General features: G+C 39.4%; 1 protein-coding gene across 2 annotated transcripts in view; it reads right to left on the reverse strand.

Annotated features, from left to right (window-relative positions):
* Positions 1-1,182: 1,182 nt before the first annotated feature.
* The window catches only part of RARRES1 (retinoic acid receptor responder 1), a 37,436-nt gene continuing 24,725 nt past the window's right edge, over positions 1,183-13,893 (reverse strand). For both annotated transcript variants that reach the window (XM_034957664.3, XM_014344430.4), the window contains exons 4-6: positions 10,796-10,932; positions 3,971-4,033; positions 1,183-3,890 (exon numbers count right to left, since the gene is read on the reverse strand). In XM_034957664.3, coding sequence (XP_034813555.3) covers positions 3,741-3,890; positions 3,971-4,033; positions 10,796-10,932 — 350 coding nt within the window. In that variant the 3' untranslated portion in view covers positions 1,183-3,740. The remainder of the gene's footprint in view (positions 3,891-3,970; positions 4,034-10,795; positions 10,933-13,893) is intronic.

The raw sequence follows: 13,893 nt of genomic DNA on the forward strand, positions 1-13,893 counted from the left end.
AGCCCAAGACATGAAATGAAAAATCTGTGAAATTCAGAAGTGTCATATTGTATTCTTTTGTGTGATATTAGAGTTTGGTTTCTTTGTTTAACAACTGTTTTTTTTTTTTAAGAGATGGGGTCTTCTAAGACAAAAACCATCTGACTCAGCAATACCATTACTATATACCCAAAGGAACGTAAATCATTCTATTATAAAGACACATGCATGCACACATTCATTGCAGAACTGTTCATAATGGCAAAGATATGGAATCAACCTAAATGCCTATCACTGATAGACTGGATAAAGAAAATGTGGTACATACACATTGTGGAATACTATGCAGCCATAAAAAAAGAATGAGATCAAGTCCTTTGCAGGGACATAGATGGAGCTGGAAGCCATTATCCTCATCAAACTAACATAGGAAAAGAAAACCAAATACTGCATGTTCTCACTTATAAGTGGGAGCTAAATAATGAGAACACATGGACACAGGGGAACAACACACACTGGGGCCTATTGGAGGGTGGAGGGTGGGTGGAGGGAGAGGATCAGGAAAAATAACTAATGGGTACTAGGCTTAATACCTTGATGATGAAATAATCTGTACAACAAACCCCCAGGACACAAGTTTAGCTATGTAACAAGCCTGCACATCAACCCCTGAACTTAAAGAGATGGGGTCTCGCTGTGTTTCCCAGGCTGCTCACAAATTCATGAGCTCAAGCAAGCCTCTGGAGTAGCTGGGACAAGAGGCACACACCACCATGCCTGGCTTGATAACTTTACCTAAAAAAAAAAAGTGTTCCTATTTATATAAGCTTCCAACTGACTTTCAAAAGAACTTGTTCAACTTCTAAAAATTCGTAATTCAGGTAGGAAGAAAATGAAAGTATGAATAAAATAAAATGGAATGTAGACAAAATCCCTGGTATTATTTTATATGTCTTAAGAAAGTTCTAAAGGTATTAGGAAAATGAATGTCATGCTGTATGTAATTGTAATTAGCTAAGAGTGATTCAGAATAATGTAGACTCTTAATGAAAAGAGGACATAGGGAATAGTTTTTCATTTTATGCCAAGTGATTTTTCTGTTTTATTAGCTAGTGAAACCAATGTTGGTAAAATTAAGTTAACAGTTTTAGAGTTTGTGCTAGAAAAGATGTTCTGAGGCCGGACGTGGTGGCTCACGCCTGTAATTCCAGCACTTTGGGAGGCCAAGGTGGGTGGATCACCTGAGGTCAGGAGTTCGAGACCACCCTGGCCAACACGGTGAAACCCCGTCTCTACTATAAATACAAAAATCATCCGGGCGGGGTGGCTCACGCCTGTAGCCCCAGCTGCTCAGGAGGCTGAGGCAGGAGGGTCGCTTGAACCCGGAAGGTGGAGGCTATAGTGAGCTGAGATGGCACCACTGCACTCCAGCACTCCAGCACTCCAGCCTAGGCAACAGAGTGAGACTCTGTCTCAAAAAAAAAAGAAAAAAAAGAAAAGATGTTCTGATGGTGATACTGATAAATTTTTAGTTGGTTTAACTTTTTGGGTTTTGTAAATTAATAAATTAGGTAATTGTGTTTGTATATTATTTGTATGTATAGAATTATCCCTCATAATCTATTGTACTGTAATAAATCTGCTAAAGGGTTACCTTAGAATCATTACCTGGTTGGATTATGGATGTGTTTGTGAGCCTAATCTCAGTAATGAAAAATGCCTTTAGTGGCTCATGCCTGTAATTCCAACACTTTGGGAGGCCGAGGTGGGAGGATCCCTTTAGCCTAGGAGTTTGAGATCAGCCTGGGCAACATAATCAGCTGGTGTGGGACATCCTGGGATAGGTAACCATTTCCTTCCAAAGTCAAGATAGCTACCCAGTGAAGATCAAACAAACAAAAAAAAAAAAAAGGAAAAAAGAAAAATGCATTTATGGGGATGAGGACTTTGAGAAAGCTCCGACTCTAGAAAGCTGAAACACCAAGTAAATGCCCTTTTCTAGTCCTTAATGTGACACTAAAAGATTGATTAAATATCATAGGACATTGAATATACTGTTGTAATGCTCTTAGGACTTTTTTTGAAGATCATTTGGGGAACTTCAGTTACAGAAATTTATCACTTGATTTTGGCATAATTTAATCATTGTGGATTATTTCTGATAATTTACAAGGAGTATCTCTTCATTATCACATAGGTGGGAGAGCTGATGTGTCTTTTAAATGATTGTTTGCAATGCTTCCAAATACCTACAACTCTTTATTTTTTATATATATATGTATTTTTTTAAATTAAGACTGGATTTCACTATTCTGCCCAGGCTGATCTTGAACTCCTGGGCTTAAGTGATCCTCCTGCCTTTGGCCTCCCAAAATGCAGGAATGAGCCACCACACCCAGCCACAAATCTTTAAATCATTAAACTTTTTTAAAGAGATGGAGTCTCACTATGTTGTCCAGGCTAGTCATGAACTCCTGGGCTCAAGTGATCCTCCTACCTCAGCCTCCCAAAGTGCTGAGATTACAGGCGTGAGCCATCATGCCCAGCTATTTTTTTTTTAATTAAAAAAATTTTTTTAAATTGTAAATCAGCTGGATTTTGGGAAGATAAATGCAAAGCATAGGGTTTTAAGTAGAAAAATATATAAACTAGATCAGCTCATTTTATTTTATATGAGTTCATGCCTTCTTTAGTGTAAACTTTTCTGATTGTCTAACAGTGCACACTTAGAAGTAATGTTTTGGTATATTTTAAGGCTGATATTTCCTAATCAGTTACTGGCTACAGAACCTGGCTCAAGGTTTTTACACACCGACATAAACATTCCATTAAGTGATACTAATTTTGAGAGGCAAATGATGACAACATTTCCTGGATCAATGCCTCCTGCCTTAAGGAGGTACTCCACTGAATTTGATTATGGTACATACTGTGTTTGCCTTTATAAATTACTTAGGCCAACACTCGGTCCAAGTTGTCCTTGTAAATGAAAATTGTAAATATTTAATATACTTCCAGTTACATCAGTGTTTCTTTTGATGCATGTTTGCAGACAGCTTTATCTGGTGAGACAGACGTTCTATTATTTGTAAAATTTAAGTTAAGCAATATTACCATTTCATTTAATTCCAGTTTAGCACAAATTTTTCCTTTGTATACAAATCTTCACGAGAACATTCAACACATTTCATTATTTAGAAATGTAAACATTTATTTAAAAGTAGGTAGCAAGTTAAAAACGAATACTTGCCTGAAATCATAAAACATAATCAAGTTCTTTTTAAAACAGTTAATTTTTTTCCTATAATTTACTTTCATCGAAAGTATATTATCTTTGTTTAACATGCTAGATAGAAGCAATTTAGCAACATAAAATATATTAGCTATAGTAATGTTCAAAAGAATGAGAAATGTAAATTCAGAGATGAGACCATCATTTTTTGCAGTTTTAAAAAAAATGCTGATTCTGGTGCAACATACACTGATTATCCAGGTTTTACATTTTAGGGCTGAAACCCTGAGGAACCTGCTCGTGACTGTTTAGCATGGAGCAGAGTTCAGTGTGCATGCGCTTCCAGAGTTAAAAGCTAAAGCAGACTGAGAAACAAAAAACCAACATCTTTGCATTTCTGAGTTTTTACTTGTAATCATAGGTTTTCCCAAATTATTAGAATGTCTATACCTTAGCCGTTTTACTAGAAAAATGATTTATGCTAGTATAGTCACTTGTTTAGAAGTCGGAAAAAGATCATTTTTTCTTTTTAGAAATTACTAAGCTCTGTTGGTACTACAGCTGATCCTTCTTCAGTTCCCGAGGCTTCTTCTGGTGTCTGTAGCTCTTGACAGTGGTACTTCACTTTAAGAGGTTTGCCAGGGTACCAGACCAAGTGAATGCGACAGGGAATTATTTCCTAGGAAATAGAGTTATAAAATATTATAATCTGCAAAAACTTATGGTAAAAACAATTCTACATACAATGTTATGTTTTACCTGTGTTGATAATTCATGAAGTAGAACAGTATAATCAAAATCAATTGTATCATCATTAGTTTTCTAGAGGGAGAAAAAAGAGTTAGTGTAATAGATACGGTGGTATTTAGTGTAATAACTATACAATACATTCTTGTTTTGAATGGGTGCCTTGTGTCTCCTACTGCCTTTTCGATTTCAGCCTCACGGTTTTTGGTGGTATTTTGCTTCAAGATATGGAAGTCATGGATCCTCATTTTTGTCTTGTCACTGAGTTATATGAAAGTCTGGTTGAATGTCTGTCACTTTTTCTGATGGATACTGGAGTCCGTGGGAATAGGGAGATTCTTTTAACAACCTTAAGGATCTAGATACTGTATATATACCTCAAGCTGATATATTAGCCCTGATATGACAGGCAATAAGACAAGGGGAGGAGCAACCAGTAATTCTAGAAGGCCTACCATGGGCCAGGTTCTGTGCTAGGCACCTTCTACATGTTCTCATCTAATTCTCCTTTACAATCTATGTATTATGAGCCTGGTTTTACAGGAGAGGTAATTTGAGATTACAGCTAGGAAGGGACAAATGGGAATTCCAACCCAGATCTACTGACTCCAACACCCACATTCTTCATATATACCACATGAAGCTATACACGCTGTTTCTAAAACCAGTGCACTGGATATTTTTCAGTAGGCAGGCAGTTGTCTTCATCTCTTTTATTCACATCGTTTCTGTACATTTTACTAGTAACTAAACCAACTCCGTATTTTCTTTCTGACATTTCCTTTTTTTTTTTTTTGCAAGAGTGCTTATCTGTTCACTAGTAAAAATGGAAGAAAGAACATTTTTAAAAAATACCTTAATTTGGATTATAATTTGAGTCTTTTCCTACTGTAACTGAGTACTACATTTTTCTAAGAGAAAGAGAATGAGTTACTTAAAAAACAATTTTTTTCTTTTCTCTTTCCGCCTTTTTCCCTGTTCTCTACTTCCTGCTTAGCTCTTTAGAAATGGAATCATAACCTTTACCTTCCCTTTTACCAGACACTCCCTGCATGGCAAGCTTATGTATGTGCTCACTTCAGTGCTCGAGAGCTGGAACTCTCTCCCACCAGGAGAAGGCCTTAAGAGACAACAGTCAGTTTACAACCTCAGGCCCATGAGGGAACTCTGTCCAAGTGTCTTGAAACAATGGCCATTTTACAATCTAGCTCTGCCCACAATGGCGTCAGCTTGACCACCGGGTAGATAAGGCACCCAAGAAGTCACATAGACCCTGCACCTGCTTGCTTCCTCTTCTGCATGCCATTTATGCCAAGTCCCCCTGTAAAAGCCCTTGTTTTTTGTCCCAAAAGGGAAACAGTACCTTAAAGGCAGGAGCCTATACTTCTTCCCCTAAGCTAGCTTTGGAATAAAGTCACTTTCTTCATACCAGACCTCACTCTTGTGAATTGGATTCTGCAAGCAGCAAGTGATTAAACTTGCATTTTGGTTACATTACCAGGTTTCTATTAAGAATACTAAAGAATACAAAAAAGCAACCCCCCACCCCCACCAAAAAAGTTTAGACTCCCCTTTGCCTACATTGATGGAGATTTTTACCAGCCGTGAAATGGCCAGTAGGTGAAGTCTGGAGGGAAGATACAGGCTGGAATCCTAACATTTGTTTTAAGCTCTGCCTCTTCTTTGCCTCGCTGGAGACTGCCATGATTTCCTTCAGAAATGCCTGAAGGAAAGGAGGCATTTCCTTCCCCAGAGGGCCTGGATAAATCAGAAATCAACTGCATTTTCTATGATTCTTCTTGGCAATAATCGGTAGGTTTCCCTCGTCTCTCACAGTGTACCCACGAATGTTCAAAGCAAACATCTGAGGCACAAGCTGGAAAGTCAGAGAATTCATGAGAGAAAATTCAGTGTCTCTTTCTTAAGGGAACAGTTACTGGAGGTTCCAGTGATCAGTCTGGCATTGTCGCTTTGAGGGTGTGTTTAGCTTTGTTAGACCTTCATTTGGTGGCTGTCTTGACCTTGGAAGGACATGATTATCTATCCCAAGATGTCCCACACCAGCTGGATATTTGTCTCAGACTTTTGTGCTGTCTGCACTATTTTTCAAGTCTTGACTGTTTACCATGTATTTTTATAATTTAAAAATTGGTTTTAGGCTGGACATGGTGGCTCACGCCTGTAATCCCAGCACTTTGGGAGGCCAAAGTGGGAGGATCATTTGAGCCCAGGAGTTCGAGACCAGCATGGGCAATATTATTATTTCTTAATAGAGACCACCTCATCTTTATTTAAAAAATAATAATAAGTATATATATATATATATAAATTGGTTTTACTTATACACTTAAAATGTTTTTTTGAGAACAATGCCTTATTCTGCGTTTGAAAATGGCATTTCTGAAGGAAATCATGGCAGTCTCCATTGAAGCAAAAAAGAGTCAGAGCTTAAAACAAATGTTAGGATTCCAGCCCCATTTGACAGACTATTTTGGTAAAAGCACAAAGAGTGTTACCCATTTTTAAATACAAAAATGTGAGTCGTGATAATGCTGGTAAAACCCTCTATCATTTGATTGAGAACTTCCTCAATAAAGTTATCGAAACAGCCCCTTACATTTTTGTTTTTATAGATTCCTCCTCCTTTAGGAGGAACCACCTTTAAACCAAACCAAAAAGCACAGCTTATTTAAAAAAATGCAGAAGAGGACATTGCACATCCCAGCCTGGCAAAGGATGCCAAGATTGGACTGCCCTCCCCATGTCAAGCTCTGCCAAGAAGTCATTATTTTTAATATTATTCAGAAATTATCTTTTTGGCTTCAGTTCAGATCATCACAAGTGCCAAATCTTGTAGCCCAAATGGATGATGATTTGTTGTTACATTTCCTGGTAACTCAGCACTTAATCTTGTTGCAGACAGACTGGAAGTGTTTTGTTTGTTCCCTTTTACTTGGTCATAACCCAACCCACCCCATGCCCCTCCACCCCGCTTCCCCCAAAAGGGAGCAAAGGATCTCTAACAGAACCAGGGTGGTTTTAGTAGAGAAGAATTACGCTTAAGTTAGTAATAGAAGTTATCAAAAGTAGATTTCAGCATAATAGATAAGGTAGATAGGATGGTTTCTATATGTAGCTTTGGCTAATGGAGACTTCTACTTAATGTGAAGATGAGCTGACTGATAGTGATGTGCTGCAGGTTAGATAGTTTGGGGTGCTTACAAACCTGGTACTGATTGATGAGAGTTAGAACAATACTCAGCTTGACTTTTCTCAATTCATATTAAAGGCTAAAGGTACGGGCTTATCCATTTTTTTCCCTAGCCAGCATATATCCCGTGTTCTTGGCACTGTCCTCATAGTATTGGGAATGACATCTATTCTTCAGTTCTAAGGAAAGAGTTGTGCCAGTAAGATGTGTCTTACTTTATATTTGCATTTCAGTCTTTCTTTTTTTTTTTGCACACTCTTCCCTCAGGCCTTGTTCATTTGGGGCTGTGAGTTTATAAGCTTGTACTTCTTTACACAATTGCATTAAAAGGTGAAATTAGCCCTGAGTATAAAGGTAGTAATTCCCAGAAAGTTTTTGGAAAAATTATAATCTTCATACTTTTTTTAAGCTACCTTGGGCCAAGAGCACCTCTAGTCACTTCCTGCCTCCGTGCCATACTGGCTTTCTCAGCCCTAGTGTCCTGTTGCTAGTCTCTCAGAACAGTATTTAGACCTTCTGCTCATGGTGTCTTTTTAAAAATCATTCCTTGTTGCTTGTGTTGCTTCTTTTGATGAAGGGTCACAGAAGACCTTAGTGGCCACTGAATAGCAGAATTTGAAAATCTTTGTGGATATGTGCATCCTTTTCTTTAAAAGAACTCTAAGCTGAAATGCGTATCAGCCTTGAAACCAAATATCCTAATTGCTCCAGGGATTTAAATTTGTATTAGTTTAACTTCAATCCGTTTGTGAGTCCTCATTTAATAGGCCCTAAGAGATGAAATGATTTGCCTTGGATGACTCAGCTGCATATTCAACTATTATTTATCTAACACCCAGACATCACAGGGGGAAAAAAAATCTGAAACTCTTAGTCAATGACCATTCTCCCTCTGCATTTGTTTTTGTTTGTTTTGTTTTGTTTTTTTGAGACAGAGTCTTGCTCTGTCGCCCAGGCTGGAGTGCACTGGCACGATCTCAGCTCACTGCAACCTCCGCCTCCCGGATTCAAGCGATTCTCCTACCTCAGCCTCCCGAGTAGCTGGGACTACAGGCACGTGCCACCATGCCTGGCTAATTTTTTTGTATTTTTAGTAGAGACAGGGTTTCACAGTGTTAGCCAGTATGGTCTCCATCTCCTGACCTCATGATCCGCCTGCCTCAGCCTCCCAAAGTGCTGGGATTACAGGCATGAGCCACTGCACCCAGCCTGCATTTCTGCCTTTTAACTGTCTAGTTACTTGTATGTCCTCGCTTTCCTACGTGCAGTTTGGTTGAGGGATGTTAGTGGACAGATGATGGACATGAAAGACGGGTTAGAATGGGAGAGAAATACACCTGCTATTTTTGTACCCTAGTATGTCCTAGTGGTAAAAATGTGTCATATGCAACTGCAAAAGAAAGGGAAACATGTTAAATGTCCTAGTTTTTTCTGTTATCTCAATGTGTTGCTCTACTCCTATTAAGTTTTCCTCTCACATTTACTACAATTAGTTCTATATTATCTTGACACCATTTTCTACGCTTAAAACAACCTCTTCCCCCTAACTTTAAAATCAGGTACAGTAAAAGCCTCTTGTTGAGGATGTGGTTATCTTGGTAGATGAGAGTGTGTCAGAAACAGATAGAAACTTACCTAGCAAAAGAACTAGTACTGTATCTTGACTTGTTATATGGCAACAATCAATTAGATGGTAATTTCTATTTAAAAGCATTCTGTATGGGGAAAGACATGTTCATTTTGATAAAGACAAAATCTAGGTTTTTAGTTGATGTGTGTTGTACATGTGGTCTTTGGAAAGCAAACCAAACTATGTATTATTGACATTAAAAATGATGACTTAATGCTGGGTAAGTCCTGTACTCAGAAGATACTCACTGATGATCCATCCGTGGGTGAACCTATGAACAAAACGATTTTTTTAAATTGGTGCTTATGATTAGTTCAGCTTGCCTCTGTAATACTCCCAACACCTTTGCTCTCATCCTGCTCTCAGCTTATTACTTTGCCTCCTTTTTCACTGAGAAGACAGAAGCAGTTAGAATAGAGCTTCCACAAGCTCCTACTTTGATATCTGCCCTCCTAGCACTGGGCCACTGTTTCCTGCTTTCCCTCTACGTGAACTCTCCGTGTTTCTAATATCATCTGGATTAATCACATCCTCTCTGGCCTGCTCAAAGATAGTAACTCTAACAACTTTTCCCTCTCTTTCATGCAATTCCTACTTTGCCTCTCTCTGCCAGACTTTTCCTCATCAACATATAAACATGCTGTTATGTCTCCCAACCAAAAAAAATGCAAAAACCCTTTCAGCCCTATGCTCACCCATCATCCAGCTGTAGTCCTCTTCCTTCCTTTTACTCTCCTTTATTATAGCTAAATTTCTTGAAAGGATGGAATGTCCACTTCCTCTCCTCCCATCCTTTCCTGAACCTACCCCAATCTGCCTTTTGTCCCTACTGTGCCAGTGAGAGGGCTCTTGATAAGCTCTCCCTTCCTTGACTTCCAGTTGCTCAGTGAAATGGGCAGTTCTCAGTCCTCATCTTACTTGACTTTCCAGAAGCATTTAGTACTACCAGCCAGTCCTCATCCTTGAAATACTTTCTTTTCCCATATCTCTAACTGCTTAAGTCAGAAGTGTTCCATGATCCAGTCCTTACATAAATTACCTTCTTTGTCTACACTTATTATCTGTGATCTCATCCAGTCTTGTGGCTTTAAATACTATATGGTGACAACTACAGCTGAGACCTCTCCCCTGAACTTCAGACTCTTCTGTCCAGAAGATTATACAAATTCTCTGTTTGGTTATAGAATTTAGAATGCCCCAAATCAAGATAATTCTCCCTCAATTCTGTTCCTCCTATAAGCTTCCCCAACCGGTAAATGAAAACTGTGTCCTTCTGGTTAATCATACCAAAATCCTAAAAATCATCCTTAACTCCTCTCATCTCTGATATCCATATCCAACCCATGAGCAAATACTGTCAATCTGCCAGAATCCAAACATCTCTCCAGCCCCATTGCCACCACCCTGGTCCAAGCTACCACCAGGCCTTGCCTAGAATATTGCAATACTTTTTTTTTTTTTTTTGAGACAGAGATGGCATCTCACTCTGTTGCCCGGGATGGAGTACAGTAGCTCAATCGTAGCTTATTACAACCTCCAACTCCTGGATCAAGCAATCCTCCCAACTCTGCATCCCGAGTACCTGGGACTATAGGCATGTGCCACTACATCTGGCTAATTTTTAATTTTTTTGTAGAGATAGGGCCTTGCTATGCTACCCAGGCTGGTCTCAAACTCCTGACCTCAAATGATCCTTCCACCTTGGCTACTTAATTTTTTTCATAGCATTTACCATCATATGATACATATTTATTTATTAGCTCACTGTCTCTTTTTATCTTCTCTCACTAGAATTAGTCCCAATGAGGGCAGCAACATTGTGTCTTTGTTCACAACTGTGTCCCCAGCCCCTGAAACAATACTTAGCCCATTGCAGGAACTCACATATTTATTGAAATAAATGTGATTAAAACTCTTGATACGAAATTAGAAGTTCACATGAGACCACTTTGATTGTAACTCTTGTGGCACAAGTTAATTTTCAGGTTTTTCTTACCCACTGCCTCACACTAGTGAGCTGTGCCAAGTAGTAGTGTGACACCTGTGTTGTCATTTCCCACATCACATAAGAGCTTCCAAGGAAAGCCAAACCCCAGATGGGTCTCAGAGAGGGATCAATATGTCCATGATTATCTGAGAGAGACAAAAAAAGCACATTTGTATTAATGCATTTTTGAGACAAAATCTCAGAAGTTGCAGAAATGAAATAGGGTTTAAACTTAGTCATACCAGTCATCTCTCTCACAGCAAGACCTTGAGCCAGATATGTGATTTGTTTGTATCTGTTTCTATGTTAGTATGTAGATTTATATTCTTCAACTTGCCAAACTGAGTAAATCTATTATAAATCAATGGCCATTTGCTGTACTGTATACACGCAAAGTAAGAGCTATGAAGCCTACGTTGTATCAAGCCTATGTCCACAAAGTATCTTGGACCCATCTTGTCTTCTCCGAACCCACTGCCACCACCCTTCAGGCCTGAGCGCCTTCTCCCTGAGACCACAGCCACAGTCTGCTACCAAATCTCTCAGATTTCAGTCTCCTCCTTCCAACTGTCGCACACCTAGCAGCTAAAGTGACTTTTCCATACTCATTACTGAATACTCAAAGATGACATTGAATTTAACTTAGTCTTGTTAGTTAAGAAGCTTTTTTTTTTTAAGAGACAGGGTCTTGCTTTATTGCCCAGGCTAGAATGCAGTGCCACAGTTACGCTTCACAGTAGCCTTGAATTCCTGGGCTCAAGCGATCCTCCTGCCATGGCCTCCCAAAGTGCTGAGATTACAGGTGAAGGCCACTGTGCTGGCCAAGAAGCATTTTTAATTAGGTTGAAAAGTCTATCACTGATATTTTTCACCTTACCTTCTGGTTTAGGTCTACAGTCAATGTGATGGTGGTCTTTGCTTCCCAGTCTGCCAGAATATCTTTGTGCTTCTCTAATCATTGGCTTTAAAGCTAATCAATGTGTTGGCAGCATCTCTGTCACTCTTGTTTAACACGTGAAGAAAACAGGTAGATTTTTTTCTGTGGCATTGTTTTCGGACCTAAAATCTTTTAAATTTGGCAAACATCTTTCTTAAAACTTACACAGTATTAGACACTGTGATAGGTTAGGGATACAATGACTAATAAATTATTGTTTGTGACTTTTAGGAGCTCAAATTTTATGAGGTGACTGTTCATGAACCATCATTTTATGCAGTTTTGTAGGGATACTATATTAAGGCCTAATAATAGCACAATACATGAGGAATACTAACAAACTTATTAGGAAACTAATCCTTCTGGGTAAAGTAATCCTTAGCATAAATTCTATTCTGTATTGGTAGAACTTGGCTAGTTTATACTCAGAGGTAATTCACACAGCATTCACTGATTTCTTGGGATCTGTGAAGGATACCAAGATGGGTCCCCACCCTCCACATGTTGACATGGTGGGGTTATAGTTGATACATTCCTTAAGAGAGGGAGGATCAGAAAGCTGAGGGACAGCAGGGAAGGGACAGGTTTCTTTGGGCTTTGGGCTGGAGAGGGTTAGGGGAAACTTCACAGAGATGAGATTTTGGCTGCACCTTGAATTGCTGTCATTTGTGTGGGGGTCTGAGTGAGAAAGTGAGCACGTGAAGGTAGGAAGGCACCAGGCAGGGGCAGCCTCGGTGACTGTTCTTGATAGAATATACAGTATACTGGCAGCAGATTTTGAAAGGCCTTGTTTCCAGCGCTGCCAGAGTGGGTATGAACTGCAATTGAGTAGTAAGTGTGGAAGATGACTTTGACTGCTGGGTGCGGTGGTCTCAGGGAGAAGAAGCCCAGGCATGAAGGATGGTGACAGTGGATTTGGAGATGAAAAGATTAGTCCAAAATACTTTGTGAATGCAGGCTTGATAGGAAATGGCAAGTTATTAAATGTTAGTAGATTAGTTGATAATGACCAAAGTTTCTAGCCAACTCTAGGAGAATAGTAATACCATTAAATGTAGGACAGAAAGTGGGAACGTTTTGGGTGAAAACAAGTTGAGTTTGTTATTAGGTGTATTAAATACAGTGTCAAGAAAGTCATGAAGGTGGATGATGTAAAGTGCTACAGATAGGCCGGGCATGGTGGCTCACGCCTGTAATCCCAGCACTTTGGGAGGCCAAGGGGGGTGGATCACCGGAGGTCAGGAGTTGAAGACCAGCCTGGACAACATGGTGAAACCCCATCTCTATTAAAAATATAAAAATTAGCTGGGTGTGGTGGCACACGCCTGTAATCTCAGATACTCTGGAGGCTGAAGCAGGAGAATCGCTTGAACCCAGGAGACAGACGTTGCAGTGAACCAAGATTGCACCACCACACACTGGACAGAGGGAGACTCTGTCTCAAAGAAAAAAAAAAAAGTGATACAGATAAATCAAGAAGGATAAGAAGCAAGATCTGGTTAGGGTTTTTGGTGATCTGGGTGGTCCCTTTATGTACATAGAGTAGAAGCCAAATAGGAAGAGTTGGAGGTTGAGGCAATGTGTATAGAATCTACTTTTGAAAAGTAGACAGAATAAGGAAAAAGAGGGGGTGATGGGTCTATGAAGAAACTGGTCAACAGAACTCTGATCTTGACGATCTTTATAGGACAAGAGAAGGAACTGGTTGACAGAGATTCTCAAGGTGGGAAGGATACTGATGGGGCAAAATTATGAAAGAACCAGATAAACTAGAACCAAGGGTATAAAAGGAGTCTTAGAATTAAAAGAGAGGGTTGGGGAAGACATAGCGACTTTGTGAGGTGGGAAGAAATGACAGAATCAAATGTCTCAGTCTCAGTAAAGCAGGAGGCAAGACTGTCTCCTGAAAGTGCATGAGGCTGGGGTGTGGGCCTTGAAAAAATGGAAAAGCTTCAACACAGCTGTCATGTGGAGTGCAGTAAGATGTTAGAAATAAATAGCAGCATTGAAGACTCAGCACTTGGAGAAATCTTTTAGAAGAAAATACCTGTTGAGAATAAAGCAAAAGGTATTTGTTGCCCTTCATTGTCATCATATCACCCTTATGTGACATATATAAGTTTTTTGGTTCCATAATTCTTTCCTGTTAATATCGAAGTGCCTTCATATT

This window comes from Pan paniscus, chromosome 2 (assembly GCF_029289425.2).
Source record: "Pan paniscus chromosome 2, NHGRI_mPanPan1-v2.0_pri, whole genome shotgun sequence".
Classification (NCBI taxonomy): domain Eukaryota; kingdom Metazoa; phylum Chordata; class Mammalia; order Primates; family Hominidae; genus Pan; species Pan paniscus.